The 19,631-nt window shown below is 47.8% G+C and overlaps 1 protein-coding gene across 3 annotated transcripts in view; it reads right to left on the minus strand.

Moving 5' to 3' along the window:
* Positions 1-19,631, minus strand: part of UBN2 (ubinuclein 2) — a 363,995-nt gene that overhangs the window by 288,711 nt on the left and 55,653 nt on the right. For all 3 annotated transcript variants that reach the window (XM_063940410.1, XM_063940409.1, XM_063940411.1), the window contains one exon: positions 18,045-18,154. In XM_063940410.1, coding sequence (XP_063796480.1) covers positions 18,045-18,154 — 110 coding nt within the window. The remainder of the gene's footprint in view (positions 1-18,044; positions 18,155-19,631) is intronic.

The raw sequence follows: 19,631 nt of genomic DNA on the forward strand, positions 1-19,631 counted from the left end.
CATGAATTTCCGCCCAGCGAAGGATCCTTGTGGCTTCCGCCATTGCGACTCTGCTTCTTGTCCCGCCTTGGCAGTTCACATGAGCCACTGCTGTGACATTGTCTGATTGAATCAGAACCGGTAGGTTTCGAAGAAAACTCTCCGCTTGTCGAAGGCCGTTGTAAATAGCCCTGAGTTCCAACACATTGATGTGTAGACAGGACTCCTGGTCTGACCAAAGACCCTGAAAATTTTTTCCCTGTGTGACCGATCCCCATCCACGGAGGCTCGCGTCCGTGGTAACCAGGATCCAATCCTGAATTTCCGAACCTGCGACCCTCTAGGAGGTGAGCACTTTGCAACCACCACAGGAGGGACACACTGGTCCCTGGGGACAGAGTTATTTTCCGATGTAAGTGCAGATGGGACCCGGACCACTTGTCCAGAAGGTCCCATTGAAAAGTCCTTGCATGGAACCTTCCGAAGGGAATGGCCTCGTAGGCCGACACCATTTTCCCCAGAACTCGAGTGCATTGGTGACCTGACACCCTTTTCGGTTTTAGCAGGTCTCTGACCATGTTCTGGATGTCTTGGGCTTTCTCTATTGGGAGGAAGACCTTCATTTGTTCCGTATCCAGTATCATACCTAGGAACGGTAGTCGAGTTGTCGGAATCAACTGTGACTTTGGTAGATTTAAAATCCAACCATGTTGCTGGAGCACTCTCAGAGAGAGCGCCACACTGCTCAGCAATTTCTCCCTTGATCTCGCTTTTATCAGGAGATCGTCCAAGTATGGGATAATTGTGACTCCATGCTTGCGCAGGACCACCATCATTTCCGCCATTATCTTGGTGAAAATCCTCGGGGCCGTGGAGAGTCCAAACGGCAACATCTGAAATTGGTAATGACAATCCTGTACAGCGTATCTCAGGTATTCCTGATGGGGGGCATATATGGGGACATGAAGGTACGCATCCTTTATGTCCAGAGACACCATAAACTCCCCCTCCTCCATGTTGGCTATTATCGCTCTGAGAGATTCCATTTTGAATTTGAATCTTTTTATGTACAGGTTTAGGGATTTCAGATTCAAAATAGGTCTGACCGAACCGTCCGGTTTCGGGACCACAAATAGGGTTGAGTAGTAACCTCTTCCCTGCTGGTGCAGGGGAACCTTGATTATCACTTGCTGTATACACAGCGTTTGAATTGCAGCTAACACTACATCCCTTTCCGATGTGGAAGCTGGTAGGGCCGATTTGAAAAAACGGCGCGGGGGCACCTGCTCGAATTCCAATTTGTAACCCTGGGAAACTATTTCCAACACCCAGGGATTCAGGTCCAAACTGACCCAGGCCTGACTGAAAAGTCGAAGACGTGCCCCCACCGGTGCGGACTCCCTCAGGGGAGCCCCAGCGTCATGCTGTGAGTTTTGGAGTAGCCGGGGAGGACTTTTGTTCCTGTGCACCTGCCGAAGCAGATGCTCTCTTGCCTCTGCCCTTACCTCTGGCGAGGAAAGAGGATCCCCGACCTCTTTTGGACTTGTGCGACCGAAAGGACTGCATCTGATAGGGTGTTACTTTCTTTTGCTGTTGGGGAATATATGGTAAAAAATTAGATTTACCTGCTGTAGCTGTGGAAACCAGGTCCGTCAGCCCATCCCCAAACAATACATCACCCTTATAGGGTAGTACTTCAATATGTTTTTTGGAATCCGCATCACCCGTCCATTGGCGAGTCCATAAGGATCTTCTCGCTGAGATAGACATGGCATTGGCCCTAGAAGCTAGCAATCCAATGTCCCTTTGAGCATCCCTCATAAATAAGACTGCGTCTTTAATATGGGCTAGGGTTAGGAATATAGTATCCTTATCCATATTATCAAACTGATCTATCAGCTCATCTGTCCAAGCTACAATTGCGCTACACACCCATGCCGACGCAATTGTCGGTCTTAGCACAGCCCCCGTATGAGAATAAATACACTTTAAGGTAGTTTCTTGCCTGCGATCTGCAGGGTCCTTAAGGGCTGCTGTGTCAGGAGACGGTAGCGCCACTTTCTTGGACAAGCGCGTCAGTGCCTTGTCCACAGTGGGGGGTGATTCCCAAAATTCCCTGTCCTGCTTAGGGAAGGGGTATGCCATATAAATTCTTTTGGGGATCTGCGGTCTCTTATCCGGAGTCTCCCAAGCTTTTCCAAAGAATTCATTTAATTCATGAGATGTGGGAAAGTTAATAATCTGTTTCTTTTCCTTAAACATGTGTACCCTTGTGTCGGGGACCGAGGGTTCATCCACAATATGCAACACATCCCTTATTGCCACAATCATACCCGGAATGGTTTTAGTCACCCTAGGGTGCAATTTTACTTCGTCATAGTCGACACTGGAATCAGAATCCGTGTCGGTAGTAGTGTCTTGTGTTAAGGGACGCTTTTGAGACCCCAACGGGCCCTGTGAGTCGGTCCAATCCGAGGATTGACCCCCTGATGTCCCCCCTAAATCAGCCTTATCAAGCTTTTTATGTAAAGATGCCACACTTGCATTCAACATATGCCACATTCAATCTGGAGTCGGCACAACCGACGGGGACACACCACTCATTTGCTCCACCTCCTCCTTGGAGAAGCCTTCCGCCTCAGACATGTCGACACACACGTACCGACACCCCACACACACACAGGGATTAACCTATAAGGGGACAAAACCCCAACCAGGTCCTAAGGAGAGACAGAGAGAGAGTATGCCAGCACACACCAGCGCTTAAAAACACTGGAAAAAATATGTCCAGATAGCGCTTTTTTATATATAATATGCCAATTCCCACTCACTGCGTCGCTAATGTGCCCCCCTCCTCCTTTTCAAGCCTGTGAAGTTCAGCAGGGGAGAGACCAGGGAGCCAGCGTTTTCCTCATGCAGCTTCTGTGGAGAAAATGGCGCTGGTTAGTGCTGAGGATCAAGCCCCGCCCACCCGACGGCGGGCTTCGGTCCCAGTGATTTTTCCAATAAAATGGCAGGGGATCATAGATTTACTGCCTCCGCAGCCTAATCAAACTGTATTTGGCAAAAATGTGAGATTTATTGTTGCCCAGGGCGCCCCCCCCCCCCCTGTGCCCTGCACCCTTCAGTGCTGCTCTGTGTGTGTGAGACTGGGAGCAATGGCGCGCAGCGTACCGCTGCGCGCCTTACCTCATGAAGATCTGATGTCTTCTGCCGCCTAAGATGTCTTCTGCCTTCTCTATCCGGCTTCTATCTTCGGCATCTGTGAGGAGGACTGCGGCGCGGCTCCGGGACGAACCCCAGGTGAGACCTGTGTTCCGACTCCCTCTGGAGCTAATGGTGTCCAGTAGCCTTAGAAGCAGTGCCCAACTTGACAAGCCAGCTCTGATTCTCTCTCCTCGGTCCCACGATGCAGGGAGCCTGTTGCCAACAGGACTCCCTGAAAATAAAAAACCTAACAAAATTCTTCTTCTTCAACAGAAAACTCTGGAGAGCTCTCTGCAGTGCACCCATTCTCCTCTGGGCACAAGATCTAACTGAGGTCTGGAGGAGGGGCATAGAGGGAGGAGCCAGTGCACACCCATAGTCAAAGATCTTTTTAGGTGCCCTATCTCCTGCGGAGCCCGTCTATATCCCATGGTCCTTACGGAGTCCCAAGCATCCTCTAGGACGTAAGAGAAATCGGAGAGATCATTCCCTTAATTGAAGCCAGCCATTCTGGCTCAGATATAGAAGCCTGAGACAAGACATTACATTCCTGTGTACATGGAATGGATTCCTCTGGAGAAGAAACTTCCTCTACAGCATAAGACACAGAGTCCCTGAACATAGCTATGTGAGAGAAGATACACCACCACAAACACAGGAAAATGTCAGACACAGTTTCCCCCACCCAAGTACCTTCAGAGAAACACAGAGTTTGGAGCCAGCACACACACAGCGCTTTAATAGGTAGATATAAACCAAATACCTGGCGCTGACTGTGTACCCTTAAAAAAAGACTACACAGTAATTTACAGCCTCAGCCCCCTTCTACAACCCCCTGGTACCGCACAGGATAGCTGGAATCTTGTGGAGGGACAGCACTCCCTGTCAGCGTCGCTGTAGGTGTATCTGCAGGGAGAAAATGGCGCTGGAAGCCACTGGGTCCACTTTGAGGAGAAGCTCCGCCCCTTGAACATGGCGCGTCTTCCTGCAATTTCAATTCTTTATACTGGCCTGAGGTATGGGCTAACAGCATTACCAAGGTCCCCGACAGCCTTGAGTGACCAGTGTAGGGTATTTGCGCTGGCTCAGGGCGCCCTTCATAGCGCCGCACTGTGTACCGCTGAGCTCCCTGGAGCGCAGTTAGTACTGCGCTCCTACCCTGTTGCCGCCATTCACACCGGCTCCCCGCTTGTCGTGTCGCCGGTGACACACTTGCCACCGGAATCTTCTGGCTCTGTTAGGGGGTGGCGGCATGCTGCGGAAGTGAGCGGTCGCCTCAGGCGGCTAATGATCATCACCCTCAGGAGCTCAGTGTCCTGTCAGCGGAGATAGTGGTCATTAACCTCTCAGGGTTGGACACTACTCCCCCCCTAAGTCCCACGAAGCAGGGAGGCTGTTGCCAGCAGCCTCCCTGTGCCTAACTCTAAGAAAAATAATAAAACTAGAAAAACTCCTATGGAGCTCCTCCGGGCACATTTTCTAAACTGAGTCTGGTAGGAGGGGCATAGAGGGAGGAGCCAACCCACACTATTAAACACATGAAGTGCCAGTGGCTCCTAGTGGACACGTCTATACCCCATGGTACTAATGTGGACCCCAACATCCTCTAGGACGTAAGAAAAATAACACTTGTATAAATTACTGAATAAACACAGCCTAGACAATATATGATTGAAGGACAATTTATTGTCCAGGGTTGAGATCATAAAGGTCACCAGCTGGAACATTAATTTATATGTATATCTATACTAGCTGAATACCTGTGCTTTTGCTATGGAATTTAAAGAATAATGCCAATCTTCGTCAGGCCGCTTCCCCAGATTGATGCTGTCAAAATGCTGGTGCTGAGGAGAATAATCCGCTTCCTTCTCTGCCCCGTCCCGCCTCTGATGCTGGTCTGGTCAGTGCTGTAAATGCTGGGACGACAGGCCAAGCTCCACCCGCTGTATGTTAAATATGTTAGGTTTGCAGGCTGACTATGCCTAAGAGGCCCTAAGTCTTCTTGCTTAGCTTCGACCCTAAAGTATGCCTCTGCTGACCACCCCCCCTCCCATGTGTGCTTCTGCCCCTACCCATGTGTGCCTTTGTGTAAGTAAATTGCCCCAGCCTTTCCAGAGTTATGCCAAACTAGAGATTTTTACATGTCACCCCATTCCCACCCCTAGGGGTGCTAGGTGTGTCTTACCCCCACAGTATTTATTTCCAGATTGTAAGTCATATGTGTACCAAGCTTGGTGTAAATTGCTCCAGGCATTCCAGAGTTATGTTGGAACATACATACGTGTATATATACATACATACATACATACATACATACGTGTGTGTGTGTATATATATATATATATATATATATATATATATATATATATATATATATATATATATATATATATATATAATATAAGAATTTACTTACCGATAATTCTATTTCTCGTAGTCCGTAGTGGATGCTGGGAACTCCGTAAGGACCATGGGGAATAGCGGCTCAGAGACAGGGCACATCTAAAGAAAGCTTTAGGATCACCTGGTGTGCACTGGCTCCTCCCCCTATGACCCTCCTCCAAGCCTCAGTTAGGATACTGTGCCCGGACGAGCGTACACAATAAGGAAGGATTTTGAATCCCGGGTAAGACTCATACCAGCCACACCAATCACACTGTACAACTTGTGATCTGAACCCAGTTAACAGCATGATAATAGAGAAGCCTCTCGAAAAGATGGCTCACTACAACAATAACCCGAATTTTTTGGTAACAATAATTATGTACCAGTATTGCAGACAATCCGCACTTGGGATGGGCGCCCAGCATCCACTACGGACTACGAGAAATAGAATTATCGGTAAGTAAATTCTTATTTTCTCTGACGTCCTAGTGGATGCTGGGAACTCCGTAAGGACCATGGGGATTATACCAAAGCTCCCAAACGGGCGGGAGAGTGCGGATGACTCTGCAGCCCCCAATGAGAGAACTCCCGGTCCTCCTCAGCCAGGGTAACAAATTTGTAGAATTTTACAAACGTATTTGCTCCTGACCAAGTAATTGCTCGGCAAAGTTGTAAAGCCGAGACCCCTCGGGCAGCTGCCCAAGATGAGCCCACCTTCCTTGTGGAGTGGGCATTTACAGATTTTTGGCTGTGGCAGGCCTGCCACAGAATGTGCAAGCTGAATTGTACTACAAATCCAACGAGCAATAGTCTGCTTAAAAGCAGGAGCACCCAGCTAGTTGGGTGCATAGAGGATAAACAGCGAGTCAGATTTCCTGACTCCAGCCGTCCTGGAAACATATATTTTCCGGGTCCTGACAACGTCTAGCAACTTGGAGTCCTCCAAGTCCCTAGTAGCCGCAGGCACCACAATAGGTTTGGTTCAGGTGAACGCTGAAACCACCTTAGGGAGAAACTGAGGACGAGTCCTCAATTCCGCCCTGTCCGAATGGAAAATCAGATAAGGGCTTTTACAGGATAAAGCCACCAATTTTGACACACGCCTGGCCCAGGCCAGAGCCAACAGCATGACCACTTTTTCTGTGAGATATTTTAACTCCACAGATTTAAGTGTGTCAAACCAATGTGACTTTTGGAACCCAAAAACCACCTGGAGATCCCAAAAGTGCCACTAAAGGCACAAAAGGAGGCTGTATATGCAGTACCCCTTTAACAAATGTCTGAACTTCAGGGACTGAAGCTAGTTCTTTTTTTGGAAGAAAATTGACAGAGCCGAAATTTGAACCTTAATGGACCCCAATTTCAGGCCCATAGATACTCCTGTTTGCAGGAAATGTAGGAATCGACCCAGTTGAATTTCCTCCGTCGAGCCTTACTGGCCTCGCACCACGCAACATATTTTCGCCAAATGCGGTGATAATGTTTTGCGGTTACATCCTTCCTGGCTTTGATCAGGATAGGGAAGACTTCATCCGGAATGCCTTTTTCCTTCAGGATCCGGCGTTCAACCGCCATGCCGTCAACGCAGCCGCGGTAAGTCTTGGAACAGACAAGGTCCTTGCTGGAGCAGGTCCCTTCTTAGAGGTAGAGGCTACGGATCCTCCGTGAGCATCTCTTGAAGGTCCGGTTACCAATTCCTTCTTGGCCAATCCGGAGCCACTAACATAGTGCTTACTCCTCTCCATCTTATCAATCTCAGTACCTTGGGTATGAGAGGCAGAGGAGGGAACCCATACACTGATTGGTACACCCACGGTGTTACCAGAGCATCTACAGCTATTGCCTGAGGGTCCCTTGACGTGGCGCAATACCTGTCGAGTTTTTCCCAACGGTTTATAATCATGTGGAAGACTTCTGGTGAAGTCCTTACTCTCCCGGGTGGAGGTCGTGCTGAGGAAAACTGCTTCCCAGTTGTCCACTCCCGGAATGAAAACTGCTGACAGTGCTATCACATGGTTTTTCGCCCCGCGAAGAATCCTTGCAGCTTCTGCCATTGCCCTCCTGCTTCTTGTGGCACCCTGTCTGTTTACGTGGGTGACTGCCGTAATGTTGTCCGACTGGATCAACACCGGCTGACCTTGAAGCAGAGGTCTTGCTAAGCTTAGAGCATTGTAAATGGCCCTTAGCTTCAGGACATTTATGTGAAGTGATGTCTCCAGGCTTGACCATAAGCCCTGGATATTCCTTCCCTGTGTGACTGCTCCCCAGCCTCGCAGGCTGGCATCCGTGGCCACCAGGACCCAGTCCCGCATGCCGAATCTGCGGCCCTCTAGAAGATGAGCACTCTGCAACCACCACAGGAGGGATACCCTTGTCCCTGGTGACAGGGTTATCCGCTGAAGCATCTGAAGATGCGACCCGGACCATTTGTCCAGTAGGTTCCACTGGAAAGTCTTGCGTGGAATCTGCCGAATGGGATTGCTTCGTAGGAAGCCACCATTTTAACCCAGAACCCTTGTGCATTGATGCACTGAGACTTGGTTCGGTTTTAGGAGGTTCCTGACTAGCTCGGATAACTCCCTGGCTTTCTCCTCCGGGAGAAACACCTTCTTTCTGGACTGTGTCCAGGATCATCCCTAGGAACAGAAGACAAGTCGTCGGAACCAGCTGCGATTTTGGAATATTGAGAATCCAATCATGCTGCCGCAACACTACCTGAGGTAGTGCTACACCGATCTCCAACTGTTCCCTGGATCTCACCCTTATCAGGGAATCGTCCAAGTAAAGGATAACTAAAATTCCCTTCCTTCGAAGGAATATCATCATTACGGTCATTACTTCAGTAAAGACCCGGGGTGCCGTGGACCATCCCTACGGCAGCGTCTGAACTGATAGTGACAGTTCTGTACCATAACCTGAGATACCCTTGGTGAGAAGGGTAAATTTTGACATGAAGGTAAGCATCCTTGATGTCCCGAGACATCATGTAGTCCCCTTCTTCCAGGTTTGCAATCACTGCTCTGAGTGACTCAATTTTGAATTTGAACCTCTGTATGTAAGTGTTCAAAGATTTTAGATTTTAGATTTTAAAATCGGTCTCACCGAGCCGTCTGGCTTCGGTACCACAATAGTGTGGAATAATACCCCGTTCCCTGTTGCAGGAGGGGTACCTTAATTATCACCTGCTGGGAATACAGCTTGTGAATGGCTTCCAAAACTGCCTCCCTGTCAGCGGGAGACGTCGGTAAAACAGACTTTTGGAAACGGCGAGGGGAATACGTCTCGAATTCCAATTTGTACCCCTGAAATATTACCTGAAGGATCCAGGGGTCTACTTGCGAGTGAGCCCACTGCGCACTGAAATTCATTGAGAACGGGCCCCCACCGTGCCTGAACTTGTAAAGCCCTAGCGTCATACTGAGAGCTTGGCAGAGGCGGAAAAGGGTTTCTGTTCCTGGGAACTGGCTGATCTCTGCAGCCATTTTCCTCTCCCTCTGTCACGAGCATAAAAGAGGAACCCTTTTGTCCGCTTGCCAACCAGGACTGCGCCTGATAATACGGCGTCTTATTTTGAGAGGCGACCTGGGGTACATTCCCTTTTTTTTTTTTTAAGGCAATACTTCCAAATGCCGTTTGGAATCCGCATCACCTGACCACTTTACTGGTATAATTGGACAACGCACTTATACTTGATGCCAGTCGGCAAATATTCCGCTGTGCATCATGCATATATAGAAATGCATCTTTTAATTGCTCTATAGGCAATAATATACTGTCCTTATCTAGGATATCAAATTTCCAGTCAGGGAATCCGACCACGCCAACCCAGCACTGCACATCCAGGCTGAGGCGATTGCTGGTCGCAGTATAACACCAGTATGTGTGTAAATACATTTTAGGACACCCTCCTGCTTTCTATCAGCAGGATCCCTAAGGGCGGCCATCTCCAGAGAGGGTAGAGCCCTTGTTCTTACAAGCGTGTGAGCGCCTTATCCCCCCTAGGGGGTGTTTCCCAACGCACCCTAACCTCTGGCGGGAAAAGGTATACTGCCAATAACTTTTTAGAAATTATCAATTGTTATCGGGGGGAAACCCACGCATCATCACACACCTCATTTTATTTCTCAGATTCAGGAAAACTACAGGAAGTTTTTCCTCACCAAACATAATACCCCTTTTTTTGGTGGTATTTATATTATCAGAAGAGTGTAAACTTTTTCCATTGCCTCAATCATGCAATGTGTGGCCCTATTGGAAATCACGGTTGTCTCTTCACCGTCGACACAGGAGTCAGTATCCGTGTCGGCGTCTGTATCTGAGGTAACGGGCGCTTTAGAGCCCCTGTATGAGACGTCTGGACATGCACAAGCTGAGTAGCCGGCTGTCTCATGTCAACCACTGTCTTTTATACAAAGCTGACACTGTCACGCAATTTCAACAGTACATCCACTCAGGTGTCGACCCCCCAGGGGGTGACAACACTATTACAGACACTCTACTCCGTCTCCTCATCATTTTTCTCCTCATACATGTCGACACAAACGTACCGACACACAGCACACACACAGGGAATGCTCTGATAGAGGACAGGACCCCACTAGCCCTTTGGGGAGACAGAGGGAGAGTTTGCCAGCACACTCCAGAGCGCTATATATATATATATATACAGGGATAACCTTATATAAGTGTTTTTCCCTTTATAGCTGCTGTATTGTTTATACTGCGCCTAATTTGTGCCCCCCTCTCTTTTTTAACCCCTTTCTGTAGTGTATTGACTGCAGGGGAGAGCCAGGGAGCTTCCCTCCAACTGAGCTGTGAGGGAAAATGGCGCCAGTGTGCTGAGGAGATAGGCTCCGCCCCTTTCTCGGCGTCCTTATCATCCGTTTTCTTGTATGTTTTGGCAGGGGTTAAATGCATCCATATAGCCCAGGAGTTATATGTGATGCATTTATTTTAGCCATAAAAGGTTTTCTATCGATTTATTGCGTCTCAGGGCGCTGCCCCCCCAGCGCCCTGCACCCTCAGTGACCGGAGTGTGAAGTGTGCTGAGAGCAATGGCGCACAGCTGCGGTGCTGTGCGCCTACCTTTATCTGAAGACAGGAAAGTCTTCTGCCGCCGATTTTTCCGGACCTCTTCGCTCTTCTGGCTCTGTAAGGGGGCCGGCGGCGCGGCTCCGGTGACCCATCCAGGCTGAACCTGTGATCGTCCCTCTGGAGCTAATGTCCAGTAGCCTAAGAAGCCCAATCCACTCTGCACGCAGGTGAGTTCGCTTCTTCTCCCCTTAGTCCCTCGATGCAGTGAGCCTGTTGCCAGCAGGTCTCACTGAAAAAAATAAACCTAAACTAAAACTTTCACAAAGAGCTCAGGAGAGCCCCTAGTGTGCACCCTTCTCGTCGGGCACAGAAAATCTAACTGAGGCTTGGAGGAGGGTCATAGGGGGAGGAGCCAGTGCACACCAGGTGATCCTAAAGCTTTCTTTAGATGTGCCCTGTCTCCTGCGGAGCCGCTATTCCCCATGGTCCTTACGGAGTTCCCAGCATCCACTAGGACGTCAGAGAAATAATAAGATTTTACTTACCGATAAATCTATTTCTCATAGTCCGTAGTGGATGCTGGGACTCCGTAAGGACCATTGGGAATAGCGGCTCCGCAGGAGACAGGGCACAAAATAAAAGCTTAAGGATCAGGTGGTGTGCACTGGCTCCTCCCCCTATGACCCTCCTCCAAGCCTCAGTTAGGATACTGTGCCCGGACGAGCGTACATAATAAGGAAGGATATTGAATCCCGGGTAAGACTCATACCAGCCACACCAATCACACCGTACAACTTGTGATCTGAACCCAGTTAACAGTATGATAAACGAAGGGAGCCTCTGAAAAGATGGCTCACAACAATAATAACCCGAATTTTTGTAACAATAACTATATACAAGTATTGCAGACAATCCGCACTAGGGATGGGCGCCCAGCATCCACTACGGACTATGAGAAATAGATTTATCGGTAAGTAAAATCTTATTTTCTCTGACGTCCTAGTGGATGCTGGGACTCCGTAAGGACCATGGGGATTATACCAAAGCTCCCAAACGGGCGGGAGAGTGCGGATGACTCTGCAGCACCGAATGAGAGAACTCCAGGTCCTCCTCAGCCAGGGTATCAAATTTGTAGAATTTAGCAAACGTGTTTGCCCCTGACCAAGTAGCTGCTCGGCAAAGTTGTAAAGCCGAGACCCCTCGGGCAGCCGCCCAAGATGAGCCCACTTTCCTTGTGGAATGGGCTTTTACTGATTTTGGCTGTGGCAATCCTGCCACAGAATGTGCAAGCTGAATTGTACTACAAATCCAACGAGCAATTGTCTGCTTAGAAGCAGGAGCACCCAGTTTGTTGGGTGCATACAGGATAAACAGCGAGTCAGATTTTCTGACTCCAGCCGTCCTGGAAACATATTTTCAAGGCCCTGACAACGTCAAGCAACTTAGAGTCCTCTAAGTCCCTGGTAGCCGCAGGTACCACAATAGGTTGGTTCATGTGAAATGCAGAAACCACCTTAGGTAGAAATTGAGGACGAGTCCTCAATTCCGGCCTGTCAGAATGAAAAATTAAGTAAGGGCTTTTATATGATAAAGCCGCCAATTCTGACACACGCCTGGCTGAAGCCAAGGCTAACAGCATCGACACCTTCCATGTGAGATATTTTAAGTCCACAGTGGAAAGTGGTTCAAACCAATGTGACTTTAGAAAACTCAACACCACGTTGAGATCCCAAGGTGCCACTGGAGGCACAAAAGGAGGCTGTATGTGCAGCACCCCTTTTACAAATGTCTGAACTTCAGGTACTGAAGCCAGTTCTTTCTGGAAGAAAATCGACAGGGCCGAAATTTGAACCTTAATGGACCCTAATTTTAGGCCCATAGACAGTCCTGTTTGCAGGAAATGAAGGAAACGACCCAGTTGAAATTCCTCTGTAGGGGCCCTCTTGGCCTCACACCACGCCACATATTTACGCCAAATGCGGTGATAATGTTTTGCGGTTACGTCCTTCCTGGCTTTGACCAGAGTAGGAATGACTTCATCTGGAATGCCTTTTTCCCCTCAGGATCCGGCGTTCAACCGCCATGCCGTCAAACGCAGCCGCGGTAAGTCTTGGAACAGACAAGGCCCCTGCAGTAGCAGGTCCTTTCTTAGAGGTAGAGGCCACGGTTCGTCCGTGAGCATCTCTTGAAGTTCCGGGTACCAAGTCCTTCTTGGCCAATCCGGGACCACGAGTATAGTTCTTACTCCTCTCCTTCTTATGATTCTCAGTACTTTTGGTATGAGAGGCAGAGGAGGGAACACATACACTGACTGGTACACCCACGGCGTTACCAGAGCGTCCACTGCTATTGCCTGAGGGTCCCTTGACCTGGCGCAATATCTGTTCAGTTTTTTGTTTAGACGTGACGCCATCATGTCCACCTTTGGTTTTTCCCAACGGTTTACAATCAGGTGGAAGACTTCTGGGTGAAGTCCCCACTCTCCCGGGTGAAGGTCGTGTCTGCTGAGGAAGTCTGCTTCCCAGTTGTCCACTCCCGGAATGAATACTGCTGACAGTGCTATCACATGATTTTCCGCCCAGCGAAGAATCCTTGCAGCTTCTGCCATTGCCCTCCTGCTTCTCGTGCCGCCCTGTCTGTTTACGTGGGCGACTGACGTGATGTTGTCCGATTGGATCAACACCGCCTGACCCTGAAGCAGAGGTTTTGCTTGACTTAGGGCATTGTAAATGGCCCTTAGTTCCAGAATGTTTATATGAAGAGATGTTTCCATGCTTGACCACAGGCCCTGGAAATTCCTTCCCTGTGTGACTGCTCCCCAGCCTCTCAGGCTGGCATCCGTGGTTACCAGGAACCAATCCTGAATGCCAAATCTGCGGCCCTCTAGTAGATGAGCACTCTGCAGCCACCACAGGAGAGACACCCTTGTCCTTGGCGACAGGGTTATCCGCTGATGCATCTGCAGATGCGATCCGGACCATTTGTCCAGTAGATCCCACTGAAATGTTCTTGCATGGAATCTTCCGAATGGAATCGCTTCGTAAGAAGCCACCATTTTTCCCAGGACCCTCGTGCACTGATGCACTGAGACCTGGCCTGGTTTTAGGAGGTTCCTGACTAGCTCGGATAACTCCCTGGCCTTCTCCTCCGGGAGAAACACCTTCTTCTGGACTGTGTCCAGAATCATTCCTAGGAACAGTAGACGTGTCGTTGGAATCAGCTGCGATTTTGGAATATTTAGAATCCACCCGTGCTGACGTAACACTACCTGAGATAGTGCTACTCCGACTTCTAACTGTTCCCTGGATCTTGCCCTTATCAGGAGATCGTCCAAGTAAGGGATAATTAAAATGCCTTTTCTTCGTAGAAGAATCATCATTTCGGCCATTACCTTGGTAAAGACCCGAGGTGCCGTGGACAATCCAAACGGCAGCGTCTGAAACTGATAATGACAGTTTTGTACTACAAACCTGAGGTACCCTTGGTGAGAAGGGTATATTGGGACGTGGAGATAAGCATCTTTGATGTCCAGAGACACCATATAGTCCCCTTCTTCCAGGTTCGCTATCACTGCTCTGAGTGACTCCATCTTGAATTTGAACCTTTTTATTGTAAGTGTTCAAGGATTTCAGATTTAAAATTGGTCTCACCGAGCCGTCCGGCTTCGGTACCACAAACAGCGTGGAATAATACCCCTTTCCTTGTTGCAGGAGGGGTACCTTGATTATCACCTGCTGGGAATACAGCTTGTGAATGGCTTCCAAAACTGCCTCCCTGTCGGAGGGAGACTTTGGTAAAGCAGACTTCAGGAACCGACGAGGGGGAAACGCCTCGAATTCCAGTTTGTACCCCTGCGATACTACCTGTAGAATCCAGGGATCCACTTGCGAGTGAGCCCACTGCGCGTTGAAATTCTTGAGACGGGCCCCCACCATATCTGAGTCTGCTTGTAAAGCCCCAGCGTCATGCTGAAGACTTGGCAGAAGCAGGGGAGGGCTTCTGCTCCTGGGAAGCGGCTGCATGGTGCAGTCTTTTTCCTCTTCCTCTGCCCCGGGGCAGAAAAGAGTGGCCTTTTGCTCGCTTGTACTTATGGGAACGAAAGGACTGAGTTTGAAAAGACGGTGTCTTTTTCTGCTGATGTGGAGTGACCTGGGGTAAAAAGGTGGATTTTCCAGCCGTTGCCGTGGCCACCAGGTCCGATAGACCAGCCCCAAATAACTCCTCCCCTTTATACGGCAATACTTCCATGTGCCGTTTGGAATCCGCATCCCCTGACCACTGTCGCGTCCATAACGCTCTTCTGGCAGAGATGGACATAGCACTTACTCTTGATGCCAGGGTGCAAATATCCCTCTGTGCATCACGCATATATAGTAATGCATCCTTTAAATGTTCTATAGTTAACAAAATATTGTCCCTATCCAGGGTATCAATATTCTCAGTCAGGGAATCCGACCATGCGACTCCAGCACTGCACATCCAGGCTGAGGCGATTGCTGGTCGCAGTATAACACCAGTATGTGTGTATATACTTTTTAGGATATTTTCCAGCCTTCTATCAGCTGGTTCTTTGAGGGTGGCCGTATCAGGAGACGGTAACGCTACTTGTTTAGATAAACGTGTGAGCGCCTTATCTACCCTAGGGGGTGTTTCCCAACGCACCCTAACCTCTGGCGGGAAAGGATATAATGCTAATAATTTTTTAGAAATTAGCTGTTTTTTATCGGGGGAAACCCACGCTTTTTCACACACCTCATTTATTTCCTCTGACTCAGGAAAAACTATTGGTAGTTTTTTCTCACCCCACATAATACCCTTCTTTGTGGTACTTGTAGTGTCAGAAAGGTTCAATGCCTCTTTCATTGCCGTGATCATGTAACGTGTGGCCCTACTGGACATTACGTTTGTCTCGTCACCGTCGACACTAGACTCAGTATCTGTGTCCGGGTCTGTGTCGACCCACTGAGGTAACGGGCGTTTTAGCGCCCCTGACGGTGTCTGAGACGCCTGGACAGGCACTAATTGATTTGCCGGCTGTCTCATGTCGTCAACAGTTTTTTGCAAATTGCTGACATTATCACTTAATTGTTTAAATACAATCATCCAGTCAGGTGTCGACTCCCTAGGGGGTGACATCACCAACACAGGCAACTGCTCCGCCTCCACATCATTTTCCTCCTCATACATGTCGACACACGCGTACCGACACACAGCACACACACCGGGAATGCTCTGATAGAGGACAGGACCCCACTTAGCCCTTTGGAGAGACAGAGGGAGAGTCTGCCAGCACACACCCAGCGCTATATATATATATATATATATATATATATATATATATATATATATATATATATATATATATATATATATATATATATATACAGGGATAACCTTATATAAGTGTTATTCCCTAATAGCTGCTGTTATTATCGTTATTTGCTGCCAAAAATGCCCCCCCTTCTCTTTTTTACCCTGATTCTGAAGCAGGACTGCAGGGGAGAGTCAGGGAGCCGTCCTTCCAGCGGAGCTGTGAGGGAAAATGGCGCTTGTGTGCTGAGGAGATAGGCTCCGCCCCTTCACGACGTCCTTATCTCCCGCTTTTTTGTGTAAAAATGGCAGGGGATTAAAATACATCCATATAGCCCAGGAGCTATATGTGATGTATTCTTTTTGCCACCTAAGGTATATGCTGTTATATTGCGTCTCAGGGCGCTCCCCCCCAGCGCCCTGCACCCTCAGTGACCGGAGTGTGAAGTGTGCTGAGAGCAATGGCGCACAGCTGCGGTGCTGTGCGCTACCTTAGACTGAAGACAGGATGTCTTCTGCCGCCGATTTCACCGGACCTCTTCGTCTCTTCTGGCTCTGTAAGGGGGACGGCGGCGCGGCTCCGGTGACCCATCCAGGCTGAACCTGTGATCGTCCCTCTGGAGCTAATGTCCAGTAGCCTAAGAAACCCGATCCACTCTGCACTCAGGTGAGTCCGTTTCTTCTCCCCTTAGTCCCACGATGCAGTGAGCCTGTTGCCAGCAGGACTCACTGAAAATAAAAAAACCTAACTAAACTTTTATTCTAAGCAGCTCAGGAGAGCCACCTAGATTGCACCCTTCTCGGCCGGGCACAAAAATCTAACTGAGGCTTGGAGGAGGGTCATAGGGGGAGGAGCCAGTGCACACCACCTGATCCTTAAGCTTTTATTTTGTGCCCTGTCTCCTGCGGAGCCGCTATTCCCCATGGTCCTTACGGAGTCCCAGCATCCACTAGGACGTCAGAGAAATATATGTGTGGCTGCTGAGGCTGTTAGGACCAGATCCGTGTGGTGATCAATGGAGTTGTCTAAGTTGTTTTCATGAGTTTTATTTCCACACATAATCTACGTTGCATAGGGCCTTACTAGCCATGCAGCCTCGGTATTGTCTGAACCCGATATATTGATTAAGCTGAAAATCAATATATGATGCCTTGTGAGCATTGATTATATTTTTGAAGCTTGTCTTGAGAAAGATCCCGAAATAGAGGATCGAAACGTCGACTGAATAAGCCGAATTTCTACTAATAAAGTTATTGTGAATTAAGAACAGTCGCTGAGAATTACTTATTGGATGAGTGCACCTCCAATCTTTGGACACTTGCCTGAATATTGTGGGCCTACCAAAACTTGGAGAATCCCACTAGGAGCACCCCACTGTTGTTATTTTTCTTGATGTGAGTGCAGGAGTATACATGTTCTATATATATATATATTCATAGTGATATCTATACCAGTGTATTAATATCTTGCATTCAAAGGACAGGGGTACACACCAAGGTTATCCACATATCTACCATATGTGATACATAATAGGTGCATTATACGGCCATATCAAGGAATGTAATATATCATTGCATATTTGTTGTTTTGTATCTTTGACTCATCAACTTGACCTTTGTGATGTATAATAAAGAACACAACTTTAACTACAAGAGTGCCCCAACACAGTTTACTTCTCTATCCTTCGTTCAGTCTAACATAATCAGCCCAAATGTTCATATATAATAATAGTCGCTGCATGTATACATTTTAGATGGTCTCCTAGGTGACTTCTAAAATCCAAAGTTGTGTTGGTTAGTAGAGCAAATGATTACACTGCAACGGAATTACAGATATTTACACATGCAATAATACTCATTAGTATAATTTATGAATGACGTATACAAGAGCACTTCTTACTTATTTGTTGGCCATTCCACTGTCATGTACTGACCATTTGTTCAAGTTTTAAATTCCACTCAACTCCAAATTAAGAGCCTGTGTTATTTTTTTAATGAAAACCCATGATAAACAGCTATAATTTAACTCGTCAACCTATGTTGAAAACTCCAAAGAAGCAAACACAGATTTGGTTTAGGGTCATGTATGGAACATTTTTACTCCTTTTCGAAATGGCCTTTATACATACCCCATCTGTTTGGAGACTTTCAGTTTCCTTGACGGCTTTTCCTTTTCCAAAGTGTCCTCTTTCCTCTTGCGTTTTTTAAGTGATCGGTCTTCTTCTTTCAACTTCAATACCTTAAAAGAAAAGGCTTCATGGAATCAGAAAAGCATGCTTCAAAACTAAATAAAAAGTGGTATTACTTTGCTGTATTCTGAAGAAGCCTACTTATTAATTATTATTTGCGGGATTAAAATGATAAGTATCCCCTGAATGCACAGTATGTACCTGGGGACTGCAGCAAACATCAGATGTATCTTCTGCAGTCTCACATCTGTGCTCACAATAGCTGCCCATAGGTTTCTATGGGGGCTGCTTTTTAGTCTAATTTACCTCCCTCCACAATGCAATGCATTCCAGAGCTTAGCCTCAGGTACTTAATGTCATCTGAAGATTACCATATCCAGTTGTAGCCTATGGGCTACATTATTCATTGCAACAACTACTGGAGAGAAAACCATTGGATCCCTCCCTAGAACAAACCACTAACGTGTGCAGTCAGCAGACCACACATGAGCAGTAGTGAACACAGCTCTCAAAGTAGTGAGAGGATGGCAAATTCAATCCCTTCACTATTTACCAACTACAGGAACGTGCTCCCTTTAGAGCCCTTTTCCCTGAAGGTGTATTGAATACATAAATCATGTCTTATTGCTGTGAATAGTTGAGATAAAAATGAAAATATCCAGTCTTACCGACCAGATTGAATTTCCCTCTCAGGGACATATTTTTAATTGTTTTCTAGCGCACACATCTCATCAACAAATGCCAGTTTGTGCTGACGGGCACAAGTTACAGTGTGCCCATTGTGTATGGCTCACCCAAATGCACCTGGCAAAGCAGCTAAACTTGTGCAAAGTACAGGGCACACTGCGTTTGGGTGACCAAAAACACTAATTTGTGTGGATTTCTGCTCGTCACCTCAGGAGGGTACGAGCAGAAATAATAAGAATTTACTTACCGATAATTCTATTTCTCGGAGTCCGTAGTGGATGCTGGGGTTCCTGAAAGGACCATGGGGAATAGCGGCTCCGCAGGAGACAGGGCACAAAAAAGTAAAGCTTTACTAGGTCAGGTGGTGTGCACTGGCTCCTCCCCCTATGACCCTCCTCCAGACTCCAGTTAGGTACTGTGCCCGGACGAGCATACACAATAAGGGAGGCATTTTGAATCCCGGGTAAGACTCATACCAGCCACACCAATCACACCGTACAACTTGTGATCTAAACCCAGTTAACAGTATGACAACAGAAAGGGCCTCTTAAAGATGGCTCCTTAACAATAACCCGAATTAGTTAACAATAACTATGTACAAGTATTGCAGATAATCCGCACTTGGGATGGGCGCCCAGCATCCACTACGGACTCCGAGAAATAGAATTATCGGTAAGTAAATTCTTATTTTCTCTATCGTCCTAAGTGGATGCTGGGGTTCCTGAAAGGACCATGGGGATTATACCAAAGCTCCCAAACGGGCGGGAGAGTGCGGATGACTCTGCAGCACCGAATGAGAGAACTCCAGGTCCTCCTTTGCCAGGGTATCAAATTTGTAAA

Source organism: Pseudophryne corroboree, chromosome 9 (assembly GCF_028390025.1).
Source record: "Pseudophryne corroboree isolate aPseCor3 chromosome 9, aPseCor3.hap2, whole genome shotgun sequence".
NCBI lineage: Eukaryota > Metazoa > Chordata > Amphibia > Anura > Myobatrachidae > Pseudophryne > Pseudophryne corroboree.